The sequence below is a fragment of the Leuresthes tenuis genome, unplaced genomic scaffold (assembly GCF_036924035.1).
Source record: "Leuresthes tenuis unplaced genomic scaffold, fLeuTen1.0.hap1 SCAF_14, whole genome shotgun sequence".
Taxonomy (NCBI): domain Eukaryota; kingdom Metazoa; phylum Chordata; class Actinopteri; order Atheriniformes; family Atherinopsidae; genus Leuresthes; species Leuresthes tenuis.
In genome coordinates this window covers 7809001-7826408 of record NW_027325368.1, presented here as the reverse complement: position 1 = coordinate 7826408, position 17408 = coordinate 7809001, and the positions used below count along the sequence as shown (strand labels likewise).

Sequence of the window (17408 nt, the reverse complement as noted above, 5' to 3'; positions counted from 1 at the left end):
TGTGCGTGCGAGAGAGAGAGAGAGAGAAAAAGAAAGGTATATGTGTGTTGTCTGTACACAGTAACAGACTCACAGATATCCGCCATTCACCGGCCTCGCTCTTTGTCTGTCCTTTAAAATGGACGCACATTTTAACCCAAAAATAAACCTCTATTTATAGTTACCCGTCTATAAGTCAAACATAAATTCTCATTTTTTCCTGCATCACTGCTCATAGTACACACGAAAGAGACAAAAGTAACAATTTACTCAGACCTACAAATAACCTAAGCTTGACCCAATTCTGACAACTCGGTTTCTTTATGAAAACCGGGGGACTGAGGAAACACCTTTTCTGCAATAGCACCTCGGAAAAGTTTGATGGAAACGTTCAAAAGTTTTTACAAAGCCACAAACTGTTTTTTTAATCTTTTTGGAAAAAGAGTGGATGAACATACAAGGATCTTTAAAAATCTTTTGCCACTAAAATCTCACATTTAGCTCACATGACTGATCTGACAGTTTTTGCCTCGGGAGGAATCAATGCTGGCAGACATGAAAGAATAATTGGAAGAAAAATAAATCCTCAGGAGTTCTCTCAATTTTCTCTAACATACAGTAAACAAAGGGTTTGTTTACGCATTTAGCACCTTTCATAAGTCTGTTGCGGCTCATTGGCGAAAAAAGAAGATTGTAATTCACAGGTCAGACAGAGGGGGCTCAGCCCCACATCAGTGTGTGTTATAAAATCAGCTGAGTGACAACAGACATTGGTTAGTGGTATGCTCCATGACACCATCTTATTCTTGCATATCTAGTCCATTTTGTCACTGTTACTAACTCACATTCAGCTCCCCTTGACACCTCTGTACTTTCACACATGACATCCTCGCTTAAATAGCGTAGGTGAAAAGGTCTTGTGCTTCTGGTTTGCAATCACTATCCTGTAGTAGGTCTGCATGATATCATTTTAGCATCAATATTGCAGAATATGCAACATAAGTCGGGAAAGACTCAAAGACGCAATTTAATTTGCTTCTTGATACAAACACAAAGTTCTAACAGTCCTCATTTTCCATTACTGTCCACAAGAAGAGTCGGCCTGTTACGGTATCATTCATTCGGCTTCCCCGGCTCAGGGATAGGCAGATTTTTTTTAAGCCTCAGTTACAAAACAGAGTTTGTGCCCGATGAGTGAAATGAAGTATTTGCATAGACGTGAAAAGAGTAAGGAAGAGGAGTTCACATGCTGAGTGGAAACATTTGCCTGCAAAAAAGGAACAACGAACTGGACAGGTGAGTCGATTTATTCATACAAGTAACAGTGGAACCTCAGTCTAGATTGAAATGATTTCTCTTTGACTGAGAGAGATGAAGCCGCCGCATGACTGCTCAGAAAGGAATCCTTTAGGCAAAGCTAACCTGTGCCTTCATTCGTGTTATGAATGTGACTGGATGGCAGAACCCGACTTCTGACTCTCAGTTATCGCTCCTCAAAGTTTACGCATCTCTGCCGCTTTCTCCTGTTAGACATTACGCTGAGAACGAGCTTCAGTTTTGCTGTGAGGTTTCCACCTTCTTGTGCACTGCTCTCCTTAACGTCACGGACAGACCGGCACTAGAAGAGGAAACTCCTGAGGAGGGGAGAAGTACCGATGGTACCCGAATCAAAACCACTTCTTCCCCATAACATTTATTTCAACAAAAGACACACAAAGTCATCCCAATCATTATAGAATAATTATATCACTAAACATAAAAGCCTCCCACACCACTATGTCCTGATGATGCTTTGCAGCCTGATTTGCTGCAAACCAGTTAATTAAAAAATGTCTAATTCTTATCTCTTCATAAGGTGTGCTGCAACTTGACAAATACACGGAAACATGGCTAATGACAAAAGTAAACAGAGGCTGTCAGAGCCTCTGGTCTCTAGAAACAAAATAAAAACACCCTGGCAGTGTAGCTAATCTTGTGACATGTAGCATGCAATGCTGGGCAGCTTTAGGCTCTCTTAACCATTTTCTCCACCAGACTGAAAGGTTTTCAGACCCGACATCTACAGCTTCACAAACATTTTAAATCCAAACCTAACAGACAAAAAACAATTAACAGTTACAGGAACACTTAATCTCAGGCACACAGAAGATGTTAAGTGACGCCCTTCACTGAAAACATTTTACACACACACACGCTCTTTGGAAAAAGGCTTGGCATGTGTTCTCATGTGCTCTGCAACATCTTCTCGATCGCTTTCTGGCCTCAAGAGAGGACTGAACAGATAGACAGAGAGACAGCGACCAAGAGAGACAGTGTGAGAGAAAGAGTCGGTCCCACAGGGGGCTCTAACAACCTTAAGGACAGCGGTTTGTGTAGATCGAGTCCCACTGAGCTTCCAGTAGATCATTCTACAGTTCAGCTCAAAACCACTCCTCCCTTTTACTCAGAAATCATTCACACAAAACAAACAACTACACACTCAAATAAATTCAAACACACACACTACCATAGTGCACTCTTTGATTATTTCTCAGTCAGCTGACAGCAGGGTCATCTGATTATAACAAGTGACACAAAGGTTTTTGTTAATCTGGATTAGGGCCTTTTATTATCCGTTTCATGACGAAAGAATCCAGGTTTTATTGTTTCAGTTGTTTTTTGCTATAGTAAATATAAGTGTTAACATAATTTTTTGTGTCACTAGAAGGCTAAAAGAAAAAAAAAAAGAGGCTGAATTTTCAAGAAAGGGAAGCGATTTGACACCAATTTAAATAATTCAGGCTGTTTTTTTTAGCTTGATAACAACACACTTTGTGTGAAAGTCCTAACTTAGGTACATGCAGAGCAAAGATGGGAAAGTCATCATTTTGGCTAATTAAATGCTCCTCTTCCTCATTGTTTTTCTCTCTCATCAGTCTTTTGAGTGGCCAGACAGTCCACACCACCGGACCCAGCCTCAGACATAACAGACACAGGTCAGGAATAGCTTCAAACGCCTCAATGTCGTACTGGTAAGACACCAAAATGGCGAATAAAATAATATGATGAATTCTATCACCGTGTGAGACGTTTGAAATAAGCGATCAGGAAAATGTTATTACATTTTGAAGCAGAAATATGAATAAACAGATGAGTTTAGACATGTAAGAAACACTCAGAGCTCGGAGACAGTCACAGTCACACTCATCCTTTGGCATTATACGCTGCAGATCAAACCCGCTAAAACATTAAGTATTGGAGCTACTTACTGGTGACATAAAAAAGCGGCAGTGACATGCAGCCAGTGTATAAATATCACTCTCTCGGGCTTTTCCGTGAACAGAAGAGGCTCCTTATTGAGGAGAGCCACTGTTTGTGAAGCGTAGCCCCTCTGTTTCTGTAAGCCCTTCAGGGGCTGGGAATGGCTGACAATGCTCACCATTCTTAGCACTTTACTGCCCCAGATGACTGTGTCAGTGGCCCCCAGGCTGGTGACAGGGTCCCGTGACCAGCACTGAACCCCAGCCCCAACACCAGTCGCAGCCTAGGCCCAGAACTAGACCCATGCTGAAATATATGCATCTATACACAGCATAGCCGAATCTCCAGAACTCGCCGGGATGATGGGAAACCTCTCCCATGCCAGCGGCCGATCATCTTCACAAGACTACATTCTAACCTAACGCTCCTCACATTTACGATACATCAACTTTTAGTTTAAACCTGCATAATCTACATTAAAAACCCCAGACTAATGTTGCGGAAGTCCACAACAAGCAGCAAAACAGCTCTGACCCTTTGGGGCATGGACACAGCTAAGGATGTCCTTTGGTGTCTGGCAGCATATTCTTTGGGTTCTGTGGTTTGTGGGGTGCGGCCTCCATGGATCAGGCAGGTTAAGGCACATCACATAGATTCTCAGTTGGATCAATGTCTGGAGGCCAAATCAATGCCTAAGGCTCTTTCTCCTACTCCTCAAACTTTTCCTGAGAGCAGTTTTTCCATTGTGGAGTGGTGCTTTGTCCTGCTGGGGGAGGCTGGTGATGTCAACAATATGTGGCACAGTATACATCCACATTTACAGTTTAGACCCTAACAAAAAACAAAATGATAAATGTTTTGAGCATCTTCTATCAGTGGTTTCAAGGTTTTGGCTGCTGGGTTTATAATCTGAGTTCAGGATGACGGATGGATTTTGACACATGCGTCAAAAATGTAATCCCAAAAAACTATGTGTGAATTCTGTGTTATAATTTCCTTGTGGTGAGTGTGCAAAGGCCCGCTAAGGTAAGAGTAGCATATCATCAGAGGGGGCATGAAGGATCTGTGTGGAAGTCCATGTACTCTCCAATTTGTCGTGGCGTGCGCTGGAAGATGAAAACGCAAGCTGAATTTGAGGAAAGGCTGTGTGAAAATGTCCGGAGCTACTTGCTACCGGAAGCTTCTATTTTTGTCACTAGCCATGTTTCCATGAAATTGTCAAGTTGAAGCGCACCTTCTGAAGAGATAAGAATTAGGCACTTTTTAATTAACTGGTTTGCAGCAAATGAGACGTCAACAGAAAGTAGTGTAAGAACAGCTCGAAGTCTGAGGTTTCCACAGCTGTGTGTGCATCTGTATGGCAGTATAATGCTGCTCTGGTGATGCAAACATAAGCACATACCTACCCCTGACCAGAGCGTCCAGACACCCTTTACAGCGCAAGGTCACTAAATCAATTAGTCAATCGTCTGTAAATTAGCTGATAATTTGTATCGTGTCTGATATATTTGTTCTTAGAAAAGCTAAACTCCAACAGATTACCTGATCAGTGGCAATTAGTCATGGCTGTGTTGTATTCTAATATACATTTTCATAATCAAGAGGTTTAAAAAAAATAAATCAGTAAGAAAATCTGTTAAAATTACATTAGAAAACATTCTAAAAAGGACTTATGTTACTTCGGACCTCCTAAATGCTCAAAACTGCAAAGTTTTGCATGTAAAAAAAGTTGCTGCTAATTAAATTCCAGCAGGAGTCCACATGATGTAGAGATAATATCTTTAAAGGCTTAAAGGTTAAGCGACAACATACTGATATATTTATTTTTTTTTTTTTTATTTGACTTAACAATCAACAGCCTGATCTTGTGAAAATATCCAAAGTGACTTTTGTTGATTAGGAAAATCATTTTTCAAGTTATCATGACAAAGTTTACATTTAATTGTAATGTTTACAGGATGGAGATATTATACCATTTATTAAATAACATCACTATCAGATTCATGAAACTGTCATGAAATACCTCCACAGATTTGTGGTCTTTTGACACAAAGTGACCAGAGGGAGGCTGAGATGCGTAACTCATACTCAGGAAAATAACATTTCAAGGCAAGCTCCAGCCCAAACATGCGCCTATATATGACCTGGCATCAACTCTTCCTCATTCTCACTGCAGGATTAAACCCCCAGCTGTGTCGCTCAGCTGTTTCATAGCCTAATTTCTTCCGTAACACTCCCTGACTCCAGCACCATGACCATCCAGTGCAGCTCTCCTCCGGCCCACTCCCTGCTGCTGCAGCCTGGCATCCCAGCCGACACTTCCTGAGAACGCCAACCAGAGGGAGCTTCCTGGGACCAGGCCCGGAGTTCAGATTTGCGTGTGAAAAGTGTTTGATTTTGCCGTTGACACAACCAAGGCATTGCAATGGAACTAGCCTGTCGCAGCTGAAAATAGCTCATAATCAATCAACTGGCAGACACATATCTGTGCTCTTAAAACGTATAAATGTGCAATGCAGAGGGCGGATCGATGGGTGACAGGATTCCAAAAGCATCGATATGGACATGCTCTTTGGCATAACAAGCTCTCGCCATCGGCCCGTACTTATTTCCTGTGCCTCTATCCAATGGGCCAGCCAGGGTTAGGCCTGCTGGAAAAAATATCTGCAGTGGAACAAGGTCTGTGAAGGACAACCCAGATGAAAAGGCAGAGATATATCATCTGTCTGCACCAAATCTTAATTTGACACACATCTAACAAAAATTTGTCCAGCGAGATCGCTTTTTGACTGGTAACATGTAAAGCTTCTGACTGCCAATCCGCTCCTCTTACACCAGCAAACTTCCTCTTCCACTTAGTCTGAGTGACCGAAAGCAGTCCCATCGCATTCATGCTCAAATCCGCTCATATTCACGGATCCTACTACACAAACACAGATAAATAGAAATTCAACACAAAAAGGGAAATCATGTGCATAGTAAAAGCTCAGTCCAGGATTACACGAGGCTCAAAGTAGCTGGTGCTGACAAATAATAAGGCCCAGATTACTGACAGACTCTCACAGTCAAAAATACATTTGCTTTGATATAGTATGTCCAGTATGATGAACTTTGCTCCCTTCCTTTTAACCTAGTTGGCTGCTGAAGCTGTCTGCCACTGTTTCCAGTTAGTGTCGGTGAGCGGTCGTAACAACAATACATGTCCTGTGCATGTGTGGTTCTTTAGACACAGACAGGTCTGCTGCCAGGTAGGACACAGTATCTGTGAATGCCCTCCATCCTCAGAGTTCATTCACAGGTTAAAACTGAGAGAAGAAGAAGTGAGGGAAAGGCCATGCAGTCTGACAATTTCCAGACATCAGTGTAAACAAATTCTCCAGACGGACAGACTAATACAAGCATTTTAGTATTTAGATCTTTTCATGTTATTTTCAGGGAAATAATGGAGCTAAATTACACACAGAAACACACAGCACAGAGCACAACAACAGATAGTAAAACAACACTAAATGCCATTTAAGCGCAAAACAATCCTCAATTTATGAGCCGATTTGACACAAAGCTCTAACTTATAATCATTATGAACAAATAAAACTGAACGTTTTTGTCTGACTAAACACAAAAACTGCCCACCAGCCCTTAACCAATCAGGAACTGTGATGTAATGGCCAGAGAGGTAGTGATAGGAGGATAGCAAGAAGGGCAGGAAAGAGGAAAAACAAAACAAAAAAAAAAATAAATCAAATGATGACTGAAGCCTCGGTTTTTTGGCATTACTTTAGACTCTGAAAGGTATGAAAAGCAACAGCAGAGCAGCAGAGTTCAAAATCAGTGCACACAGAAGAAAAGTCACATTTGAACTGCTACCAAAGTGAAATACTGCATGCCTTTCATTGTCTTAATTTTACTGTGTTAATGTTTACTCATGTCACAGGACAACTGTGTTATCAGTGTTCCAGCGAGCTGCTCAAGCACTGATAAAAGTGATTTTAGTCATAATATGGAGCAGATTTCAACATTCAGAAGACCACCGCATTTACTGAGTAGCAACGAGGAAGTAATAAAAGGTTTGAAATGTTTACGATACCACAATATTACATGATGTCATCGTGATACTGGAATACGGACTTAAAATAAAACCCAACATGCTTTTTTTCCCCTACATATTGTGCAAAAACACTGAATGACTCTGACTAGCAAAGACAAACACAGGCTCTGGATTGTATCAGCTCCACCTTACAGATTCATGTGACTTTCCAACCATCACCTGACTTTCTCTCTCCTTTCTATGGCAGCTGCTTACAGGCACCACAACCAGGGAAGAGTTGACCAGAAGTCAAATTTATGTTAGGGGGGATTGAAGATACTGAGAGAGAGAAAAATAGGTGCAGAAATGCTTGTCTGGAAGCAACGAAATCATTAAAACAATCATATACTCCATCCATAAAACACAGGCTCACAAAGTAGGCAGCAACCAGCCAATATACCCAGTTACTGATAAAATGTGCCTTTGACCGAACCCTCGGAGATAAAGTGAGCCAACCTTTGGTATAGGAGGGGACAACTTTCAGTGGGCTGCCCCTCCTGAGCCTGCGCACATGTACACTGTACATGTCCTCATATTTACATGTGAATCAAGAGGGGAAGCAGAAGAAGAGCACTATAATCAGTGGGCCACTTTGCATATCTAAACTTCCTTTTACAGGCAACAGAGGGGCCTTCCACTGTGTCCAAGGTCCTGCAGGAGCCTTCCATGCAAAGAGTCATCAATGCCTGCACCTTGCCACACAGCGGTTATCAGTATTTCCCAACTGCAGTATCTAAAGAGCAATTGTATTAAGAAAACCTCAACACAGATGATAGGCAAACTGAAATCATGACCCACATAGATTTTGTCAACCGTAACCTACCGAAAAACTAAACTGGCTTTAGCTAAAGCATCATTACATTGTCATTACAGTTTTTACTGACTATTTTTGCATCAATAAAATAGTTCCAATGAAATCGACACTGACATTTCAGTGCAGGTCAGATCGGGCTTTTGCATATTGCCATGGAGATATGTCAAACACGATGGCGTGAGGAGATATATGTAGAATTTTTCCAGAGGACAACTACAATTGTTGCTCGACCTGCCACACCCAGAGTAAACATATGTCAGCCATATTCACATATGACCTGACACCAGCACACACCGCATAGCTTTCACCTCAAACAGGACACAAAGAGGACAAACAAAACATGGGTAGAACTATAACTTGTAGGGTGCAAGAGTTAAACGGCTGACTTCCTATTCTTTGGGTCTCAGAGCTGAGACATGGGCACGTTAAAGCTGAATATCATGAGGCAAAAAATGTGTTTTTTTAAAGTCTTAACTCACTATTGTGCGCAGTCGATGAGCTGGTATTCATTGGACCTCTCAAAGCATGCTTTCACTCCTTCATCGTCCCACAGCTTCTTTGCGTGATCAAAGAACTCCTGTGGAAGAAGAAGAAAAAATAAATCACATTAATAACCAACAACACATAATAAAACTAGTTAGGTGTACCACGTGTGCAACTAACAACCCGAATTTCACTTCACGACCACAAAAGTCTACAAAAATTAATTAATATTAAAATAGGAAAAACAGCACAAGCAGCATTTCAAAATTTTGGTAACTTCCTGTCATTATAAATTTGCTTTGCTGAGCGAGGACTCGCTGCAAAGTTGGAGGAAGAAGAGAAAGTAGATAGGAAGTTAATTTAAATCAGGCATTTTGATGCAAAGAGCAGTTTCAGAACCAGTCCTCTGCTTCTGGTGCACACCAACCTGCTACCACTAACAATAACCTATAAATGCTACGAATAATGATGTAAATCATTTAAACTCGGCTCCAACCAGTAAAAGTGTTGAAATGATACAAAGAAACATTCAATGTAAAATTATCTGTTGTATCCACAGAAGGTTTATACAGTACAGAAAGTTGTTCCTTCAATTCATCAAACTCCTGCGGACACCTGAAAGCAGCAGGGCTGACATGTTGAGAAATCTGCAGCCTCTGAATGCAGAAGTGCTGCACCAAGACGTACTGCCATCGCACATGATCATCCACCATGTATGCCTTCAATAAATCACCTGGAAATGACACCAGGCTGCTTCAAAATAACCAAACACACACACAGTCACTTTCACAAACTAGACTGCTGAAAGGACAGAGTAGAATTAAGGCGCATTCTTCCTTTAAACAGTATTTTAACAAAACAGGTGGTTAATTTTTAATTATTGATGAACAAGACTGGCCAAATGGTATTGTTTCCTACCGAATGATATAATTTTCAATGACAGAACTTTACTGTCTGAGAGTTTATTCACTGATCACCTTGCCTTTCAATCGATGTTCCACTTCTACGGGCCCTTTTGCACATTGTGATGCTGTATCCAGGTGAGTCCGGAGATGCAAACACAGCCACATTCAAAATATGACCCTTAACGAGAGTTGTGTGGAAAGCTAAAATAACCTAACAAAACTGTTTTATATCCTTTTTTTTTTTTTTTTTTTTTTTTTTTTTTAAAAAAGAGGGAACGATGAGCTACCCCAAGCACCAGACTTAAAGTTATTTCCAGTTTGTTCTGCACACACAGACTTCAGCCTGAGCCAACATCTTTGTTCAAGTGTTGGTAACATAGTCCAAAGAACAAGAAAGCATCATGACGAACAGGAGCAGAGGTAGCAGAATATCTTGCTCAACAGGTATGATTTCCAGTTAAATAGCAACAAGTCTGAGACTGTGCAAAGCTTCTCAAGAATTTGTCATATCTAATCAAACCAATCAGATCCCAGCTTGTTAACCACCTGTTCGGGACACGCTGCACCAACATGACAATAAACTACAGAACTACACTTTTTTTTAAGCTTCATATCTAGTAAACTCAATTTTATATATATATTCATATATATATATATATATATATTCATATACACACACATAATTTTGTAGTTTTATAGTGTTTCTCTGAAAGAACCAGCATGCCATTGTTTTTTTTAAAGTCATATCACTCTTAGATAAAATGTGTATGCCCCACAGTGTTTCCTTTTCTAAAATATGAAGACACATTAAGAATCTAATTTACAGCCTAGTTACACCATAAAAAAGCTGATAAAGTCATTAAAAAAGTTCTTTACATCCCCTAAAATATACAGATACAACCTACACTCCTGCTGTGCAAAACTCATCCATAGGCACAATGCTGAAAGTGACTATACATAGTTTTAGTGCTTCAGCTGACTTCCTGTTACTGGACAAAGAAGAGCATTATGAGGGGAACTCATCTCATCAATGACTTTAAGACATTTCCCAGGACTCTCTGTATGCCCTAAACAACGATGACTGGGCTAACATCCCACGTCGCCTCCTGTGAACACGTCTTTCAGATGGGCTCCTCCTCTACCCTGGCACCACCACATGACTCACTGCACTCAGCACTGGCTCTGCACTCCGACTGGGGAGAGAGGGTGAAAGTAGCCCCGAACCAGAGAGAGGGGGAAGGAGGCTGATAAATGTTCACATGCTCCGGGAGATCTCCTCTCGGCAGATCCGGTGATTAAGTTCAACATGGAGAAAATCCACTGATCCAGCCATTACGAGCCTCATAAAAACACATTAATACGCATTTGACTGCTACGCTTCAGGCAAAAATTAGGAGTAACCTAAACACTTTCATGCCATCGTGTCATATATTATACTAAAGTATACTACACAATCATACAATACGACCGTAGTTCAGTTACCTGCAATGAAGCGTTTACCTGCAGTGCCAAAGTCAAGATTAACAAACAAATGGGGCTATATTTGCTTTCTTGCCTGTATTTGCTTCCCCTCCAGTTGCAGTGAAATTTTAACACCCACCTCGGCTAATATCAGCAAGATTCAACATCACTGATTGCACTCTGCTGCTAATAGTGCAGGTCTTACAAGATTTATACACCAGCAGACATCGAGGGGCTCGAAGCCCTAAAGAAGGGCCCGACTGGGCTGGTTGAGGCTTGGTGGAGCGAGGATGAGGAGTAGAGGGTGGAAGGGGCAGGTGGGGGGGGGCAAGTATGGTCCTCAGGGCTCTTTTCCACAGAGGCGTGTGACACTGGGCCTTTGAATAAATGTAGTGTGTGCTGCAGTGCCCTACAGAGGAACTGATAACACAGAAAGAGACCAGGAGGGAATTTGCTTTAATGCAACTTCTTTTTTTCTCTTCTCTCCCTCTCTGAAACTCTTTCCTATGTCTTCTCAGTCTGTTTGCACTCCTTCTTTCATCTAAAGCCATGAGATGCTGATTTTCCTGTGCTCTCTGCTAGAACCAACTCTCAGCTCAGCCTGAGTTTAATCAAGTAAAGTTTGTGATGTAATGTCAATTGAATCATATAGGTCAAGCTGACACAGAACAAAATGGCCTACATCTCATTCAACTTATCTAAACAATGCTGTGGAGCAAATGGCCTGCATCTTCTGTCTCAAGAGTTGCGTTTCTGCAAAGACCTTTGAACTTAAATGTACAGAAACTGCCAATAACCTTGAAAACCTTCCATAAACAGCCAACCAGACCACCTGTTAGCTGCTCAAGAAACCACCATCGTCCCATTTATTGGACTTGAATAGTTTATCACTGTTAGATAACAGTCACCCGACATGACAAGACATGACTTTCATGGGTTATTTCAGTTAAAGATTACAGACATATTAAGCTGAAGAAGAAAGATAAAAAAGGAAAAGGAGGAAGCGAGCGGCTGTTCATCTTTCATAACATGGATCCAAATACGGATCAGCCCTCCATGCCACCCTTTGGCCCACTTCAGGTATCCTCAAGTGATCAATTAGAGGAAAAACAAACTTCTAGGACTCAAAATGTTCCACATGAGGAAATCCCTAACAAGTTAACAACAAAGGAATGCTACAAAAAGGTGTTACACTGGACAAATGTAGTTGGAAACACGGGGCCAAATTTCCTAAATGAAAGCAATAATTGCAGATGATCGTGTAAACTTGCAACAGGCAATTTCAAATGAGAGAACAAACTTTTGTGGGACTAATCCGGGCCCTCCTGTTTAGGCTATACATAAGAAACATGAACAGGTTTCAAATCATACTCAGTTACAGTCGTTTCGGCAGTAACAGGAGGGCATTACATGTGTAGCCAACATGTCTGAGAGAAACAACATGGTGCTAAACGGGGCCGAGGCTCATTTGAATTTGCTTCACTTCAGCTGACTGACACCGCTGAGTGGCTAATGTTGCTACAGCAGTGGCATTTGTTTCCATTTGCATATATGCCAGTTTGCATCGGTGCTTTCGGTTTTCATGGGTTTACTGTTATGCCAATAACTGTAGGAAAAAGTTTCTGAAAGGGAAGCTGTCTTTATAAAGGCCATCAAAACAAGCATGTGAATGTACATATGGCACACAGGGAAAGAAGCTCTCTGAAACTGTATGAAACTTTTAATGAAATATCCACCCATCATCTGCTATCTGAAAACGGGATGGTAGGTTGTTTGATGGCATATCCCAACTGCTGAGCTGTGTGACGAATCACGCCAAAAAGCAGACCAAGAAGATATTTCATGCCATTTTGATTTCAGACCATGAACTGTAAAATATCTGGACACCCAAAGCTTCACTTCACAACGTAGGACAGTAACGTACGTTAAAAGAAAGAGAGAACAGCTTACATCACTTTCTCTCTATCACACAGTTCTTTACTTTTTCCTGACATGTCACAGACTCAGACACATGTCCAACACAGTACTTTAAACAGATCAATTGAGAACCAACAACTGAAACAGCTGCAGCTCTGGACAAAAGGTAATTTTGGTACGTGACAATCCACTGCTGAAAATCTCCATCCACATACTTTACACAGTAAGACATTCAGTTAAATCTACAGAGTTTCACATTGTCTGCTCCCTCTTATCCACTCTAACACCTTATCACAAAACATGACATCATCCGTCCAGAATTTTACCGGCAAAATATCCTTGCACATTTCAAAACGGCGCCAACAGATGAAAGCCACAGGTTACTGATTGGCCGTGTTCCTGTGCTGATGTATTGGATATCATGCCTGGTGGCACTAAGTGACAATGTAGTGGTGACACTGACGGCACAAGTGAAGCCGGAGACCGATGACAAGCGCAGACGCTCAAAACAGAGCCATGTTGTTCCCTTTGCCTTGGCCAGGCCTGGGAACTCAACGCCGGCTCCCCCCATGGCCCCGGCCCTCACACAACACATCACAGCAGCGCAAGCCACCGCAGCTCTGCAAGGAAATTAACACCAAACTGCTTCTAATGGTTACTCTTGTGATGCAGAGTTAAATAAAGCTGTTGAGAGAGAAGCTGGGAAACAACATGCTAAGATGTAAGGTGGTAGTGCAGAAACAACAGCACTTTACGTCTTAAAATCTAAAGAAAGAGCTCAAATATTCCACATACTCTATTAACTTTCCTTTATCAATAGTTTTAGCTGAATCACAGTTTGCAAAAGTCAAAAGGAGACATTTTCTGTCCATAACTCCCTCTGGAGAAGCTGGAACGTTTCTTCCTTCTAAAAGTTATCAAACAACTTCAGCGCACCAAATGAGAGATCAACCCTGTGTTTCCTTCACACGAAATAGGGTGTTAAAACTTCCGTTTGGCTCGAATAAAAGTACACAAATCAAAATGGTCAAACTTCCACGAGTCTATCTATAGCTCAGTATCAGTTTGTCATTTCTGCTTTGTGGTGCTGCACAACCAGTGTCAAACAAGGAAGACTTTCAGAATTATGTAAAACATTATCTACATTTCCAACACATGACCTCGTGCTATTGAATGGCTGATCACACACTGAAAACAGTCCCATGTGCCCCAACTTGCATTCAAATCCACATATAGTGCACAAGCTCCAGCCTCAATGGGGGATTCAAGCCTTCAACAACCACAAGTTACCAATTCTGAACTTCATATCCTCCAAAGCAAAGATATAACATGTTAGCCGTGGCTTTTAAAAACAGAAACCTACAACAAACAAACAAAAAAAGCTGAGAAATAAGGGAGAAAGGCAGCGGTGGGTCTGCTGAAACTAAATTACAGCTGAAAACAAATGAGCTATATCACCAAGATCTAAACATACCATTCTTTAAAAGAGAAAAGCCATACCCTCACATGCCATAACACCCACACGTTCAAAAGATAAAAATGTGCATATTTAGCACACAAAACACACACACCAACAGGAACTTTATAAAAATGTCTTACCTGTGAATAGTCAAAATCAGAGAGTGGTGCTATGCTTTTGATGTATTCGATTCTGAATTGGTCCTCCGGATTGGCTAGAGGGACTGGGGGTATTAAAGTGCTCATCGCAGACACTATAGTCTACAAAGCAGAGTTTGCAGGAGAGAGAGAGAAAAAAAAGCATTAAGTGGGATGAATAGAGAAAAATATAAACTGATGGTAAGCCTGTATAATAATCACTGAAATGGGATTGCTGTGGAATTCAGTGTAACATCTGAGTCACTGAGCACATTTTGGTAGGTGATGCAAATGAAACTCACCACTATGGCATCCTTCACGTTTTTCCGGATATCTTGGACTTTCTGTTTCTTTTCTCTGCATGGGGACAGAACAGAAGAGCGAGGTGGCGATTATGTAAACGTCTGCCGTGGCAAATTACGATAGCTCTACCGTCAAATTATGAACAAGGTAGGGTCGGGTTAAACTGCGACGTAACGCAATTTACATACAGGCGAAGGGGGTCTGTTTATGAAGACGACTCATGATCGTCAAGGTGACTCCAGGAGGAAACCCCATCCAACTAGTTATCTATTAAATCTTACTTTGTAGTGATGTCTAGATGTGATTTTCCTGCTGGACATATAGAGGTACTGCAGCTTTTAATGCATATTAGTCCAAATATATGGTTAGATTTTCGAGTGTAACTTTAAGGAAGTAATTGCCAAGCATAATTTAAGATGTACAGCTGTTTGGCTTTTTTCAGTAAAGGTCAGAACATGTTTATATATATATATATGGATTTTTTTTAATATCAGCCTTTTATATCCCACAGTGTTCACTGCAGCGGCCACACACTCATAGGCTGTTTGCTTTGTTTGTCAAACCACTATTCAGTCCACAGAACGATACGTGCTTGGCTTCAATGTGCTCTACTTTGAAAAAGTTAGGTTTCTTTCACCCCCCCCCCCCCAATTCTGGTTCATAGCTAAACCAGGAAGACATAAACTAATCTTTGGATTTATAGATCTCATGTGTGGAAGTTAGCAGCTGGATCCTTGCAACCTGCCTAAGCAAGTTCTTCATGCTCAGCATCTTTCACAAATTGATCATAAACACAACGTTGCACAGTATCTTAAACAAAAGTTTGGAAGTCAGGCTCCATGAAAGCGGATAAAATCTACATGTAAAGGTTTTTTTTATTATTATTTTAAACCTGCAAGATGATACCTTATATCCTTTGTGATACTGCCTCCCCTGAATAAATGCTTTGAATGCATATAAATTAAGAGGATTTTCATACAGTTATATGACTCTGACATGTTCTAGGCCTGTTTAAAACAGACCACTGTTAAGATCAATGCCATGCAAGGCCTTGCAGCAAAACAAATCATCAATAGGCCTGTGTCGATCACAGCCTTTCACTCTCTCACATGAGACAGGAAACAGTGAATTATTTGCCATCTGTGTGAAACTGACATCCTCACATATGACTGATAACTGCACACAAAAAGGAGGAGAAAAGGAGATATTAGCTGCTTTGCATGGGATACTGGGCCCAACAGGCGCTGCAGTGCCTGGGGAAAATCCATTCACAGGCTGTACTCTGGCCTCGACAGTGTTATTCATTATGAGGGAAGCCGTAAAAATAGGCAATAGCGTTATTTTGAGCCGTTAATGTTGCTATTTAATAAGCATATTGAATAGCACTCACTCAGCGTTGAAGCCGTTGACGTGTAGAATCCTCATCTGCTTCACAATGGTGCTTTTTCCGGACTCTCCCGCACCTTCGAAAACACACCAGAAAAATACACCAAAATATCACCAAAATGACCACAAACGGGGACATCCTGGTTAGCGTAAAACCCCCAAAAAATGTTTAGGAAACGAAGCCAGTTAATTGTAGGCTCTGGAGCTTCGCTTCCATCAATATCCACCCCCATGACATATTATTGCAAGCGCTGTCAAATGGGGCTACGTGTTCGGTAAACGAAAGGGATTACGGTTAGCTTACATTTCAGATAGCCATCACATACAAATCAGCCTTACCCAGTAATAGGAGCCTGTGTGTGGCTTTATACGCTTGTCTTTCCTTTTGCAGCTGTTTTTCTATCTTTTTATTAGCTTCTCGCTGTGCCTTTTCGTCGATGCGTTGATCTTCAGTCTTGCTGTTGCCCAAACAACCCATCTTCCGTCGCCCTAACCCTTCCTTGTGGAATCGTAAAAAATAGAAAAATGACACCCGGGATGATATCGTGGCTTAAAGAATAACACCAGAATATGTCTACTGTAAAATAAAAAGGGAAAAACAAAATCTCTGCGAGGCTTCTCCGTCGGAGGGAGGAATATGTTCCCCGTTACAATTCCGCTTCAGCCGCAGCCAACCGTCATCCAAACCGACGAAGAATAACGACTCGCTTCTACGAAGAAATATCAAAAAATAGACATAAATAAGAAGAGAGAGGGGGGATTTCAATTTCTGGGAATCCAGTCAAATGTTCCTATCGCGTCTCCAGCCCCTCTCCTCTCTCAGTGTTTTTTCTTTTTTTTTTCTATCTGAATTTATATCAGTATTTCTGTCTCTTTAACTCAGCACTGCCTCTCTCTGTGGCACCAGGAAGTAGCCGTAGACCGTGGAGGTGGAAAACAAACCTGCGTTAAACTGTAACATTAACAAACCTAGCTCAAATACCATTTACCAACTTGAGTGGTAAAGAGAGAGGAGCCATTCCCGATTTAGTCCTTCGCTATCCCGGTATCAAACTAATCAGCCAAAGGGGTGGAAGCCCGGACGCCTCTGTGCTGCTTTGCAAGAGGGGCTGGGTCTCTCTACTTGTTGGCTTCTTGTCTGTGAGATGGCCCTGACACCAAACTGGCAACCCAGTTACAGTATCCGTGTGTGCACTGGGTTTTACCTGCTTTTAAATACAGGTCTGGCAACATTTTA

At 41.4% G+C, this 17408-nt stretch overlaps 1 protein-coding gene across 3 annotated transcripts in view; it reads right to left on the bottom strand.

Moving 5' to 3' along the window:
* The window catches only part of gnal2 (guanine nucleotide binding protein (G protein), alpha activating activity polypeptide, olfactory type 2), a 46915-nt gene that overhangs the window by 17966 nt on the left and 11541 nt on the right, over positions 1–17408 (bottom strand). The window contains exons 1-5 of one of the 3 annotated variants that reach the window (XM_072363915.1): positions 16511–17300; positions 16176–16248; positions 14785–14839; positions 14486–14605; positions 8600–8697 (exon numbers count right to left, since the gene is read on the bottom strand). In XM_072363915.1, coding sequence (XP_072220016.1) covers positions 8600–8697; positions 14486–14605; positions 14785–14839; positions 16176–16248; positions 16511–16649 — 485 coding nt within the window. In that variant the 5' untranslated portion in view covers positions 16650–17300. Of the gene's footprint in view, positions 1–8599; positions 8698–14485; positions 14606–14784; positions 14840–16175; positions 16249–16510; positions 17301–17408 lie in introns of those variants that run through there. The other 2 variants (XM_072363916.1, XM_072363914.1) reach the window with 2 other exon arrangements.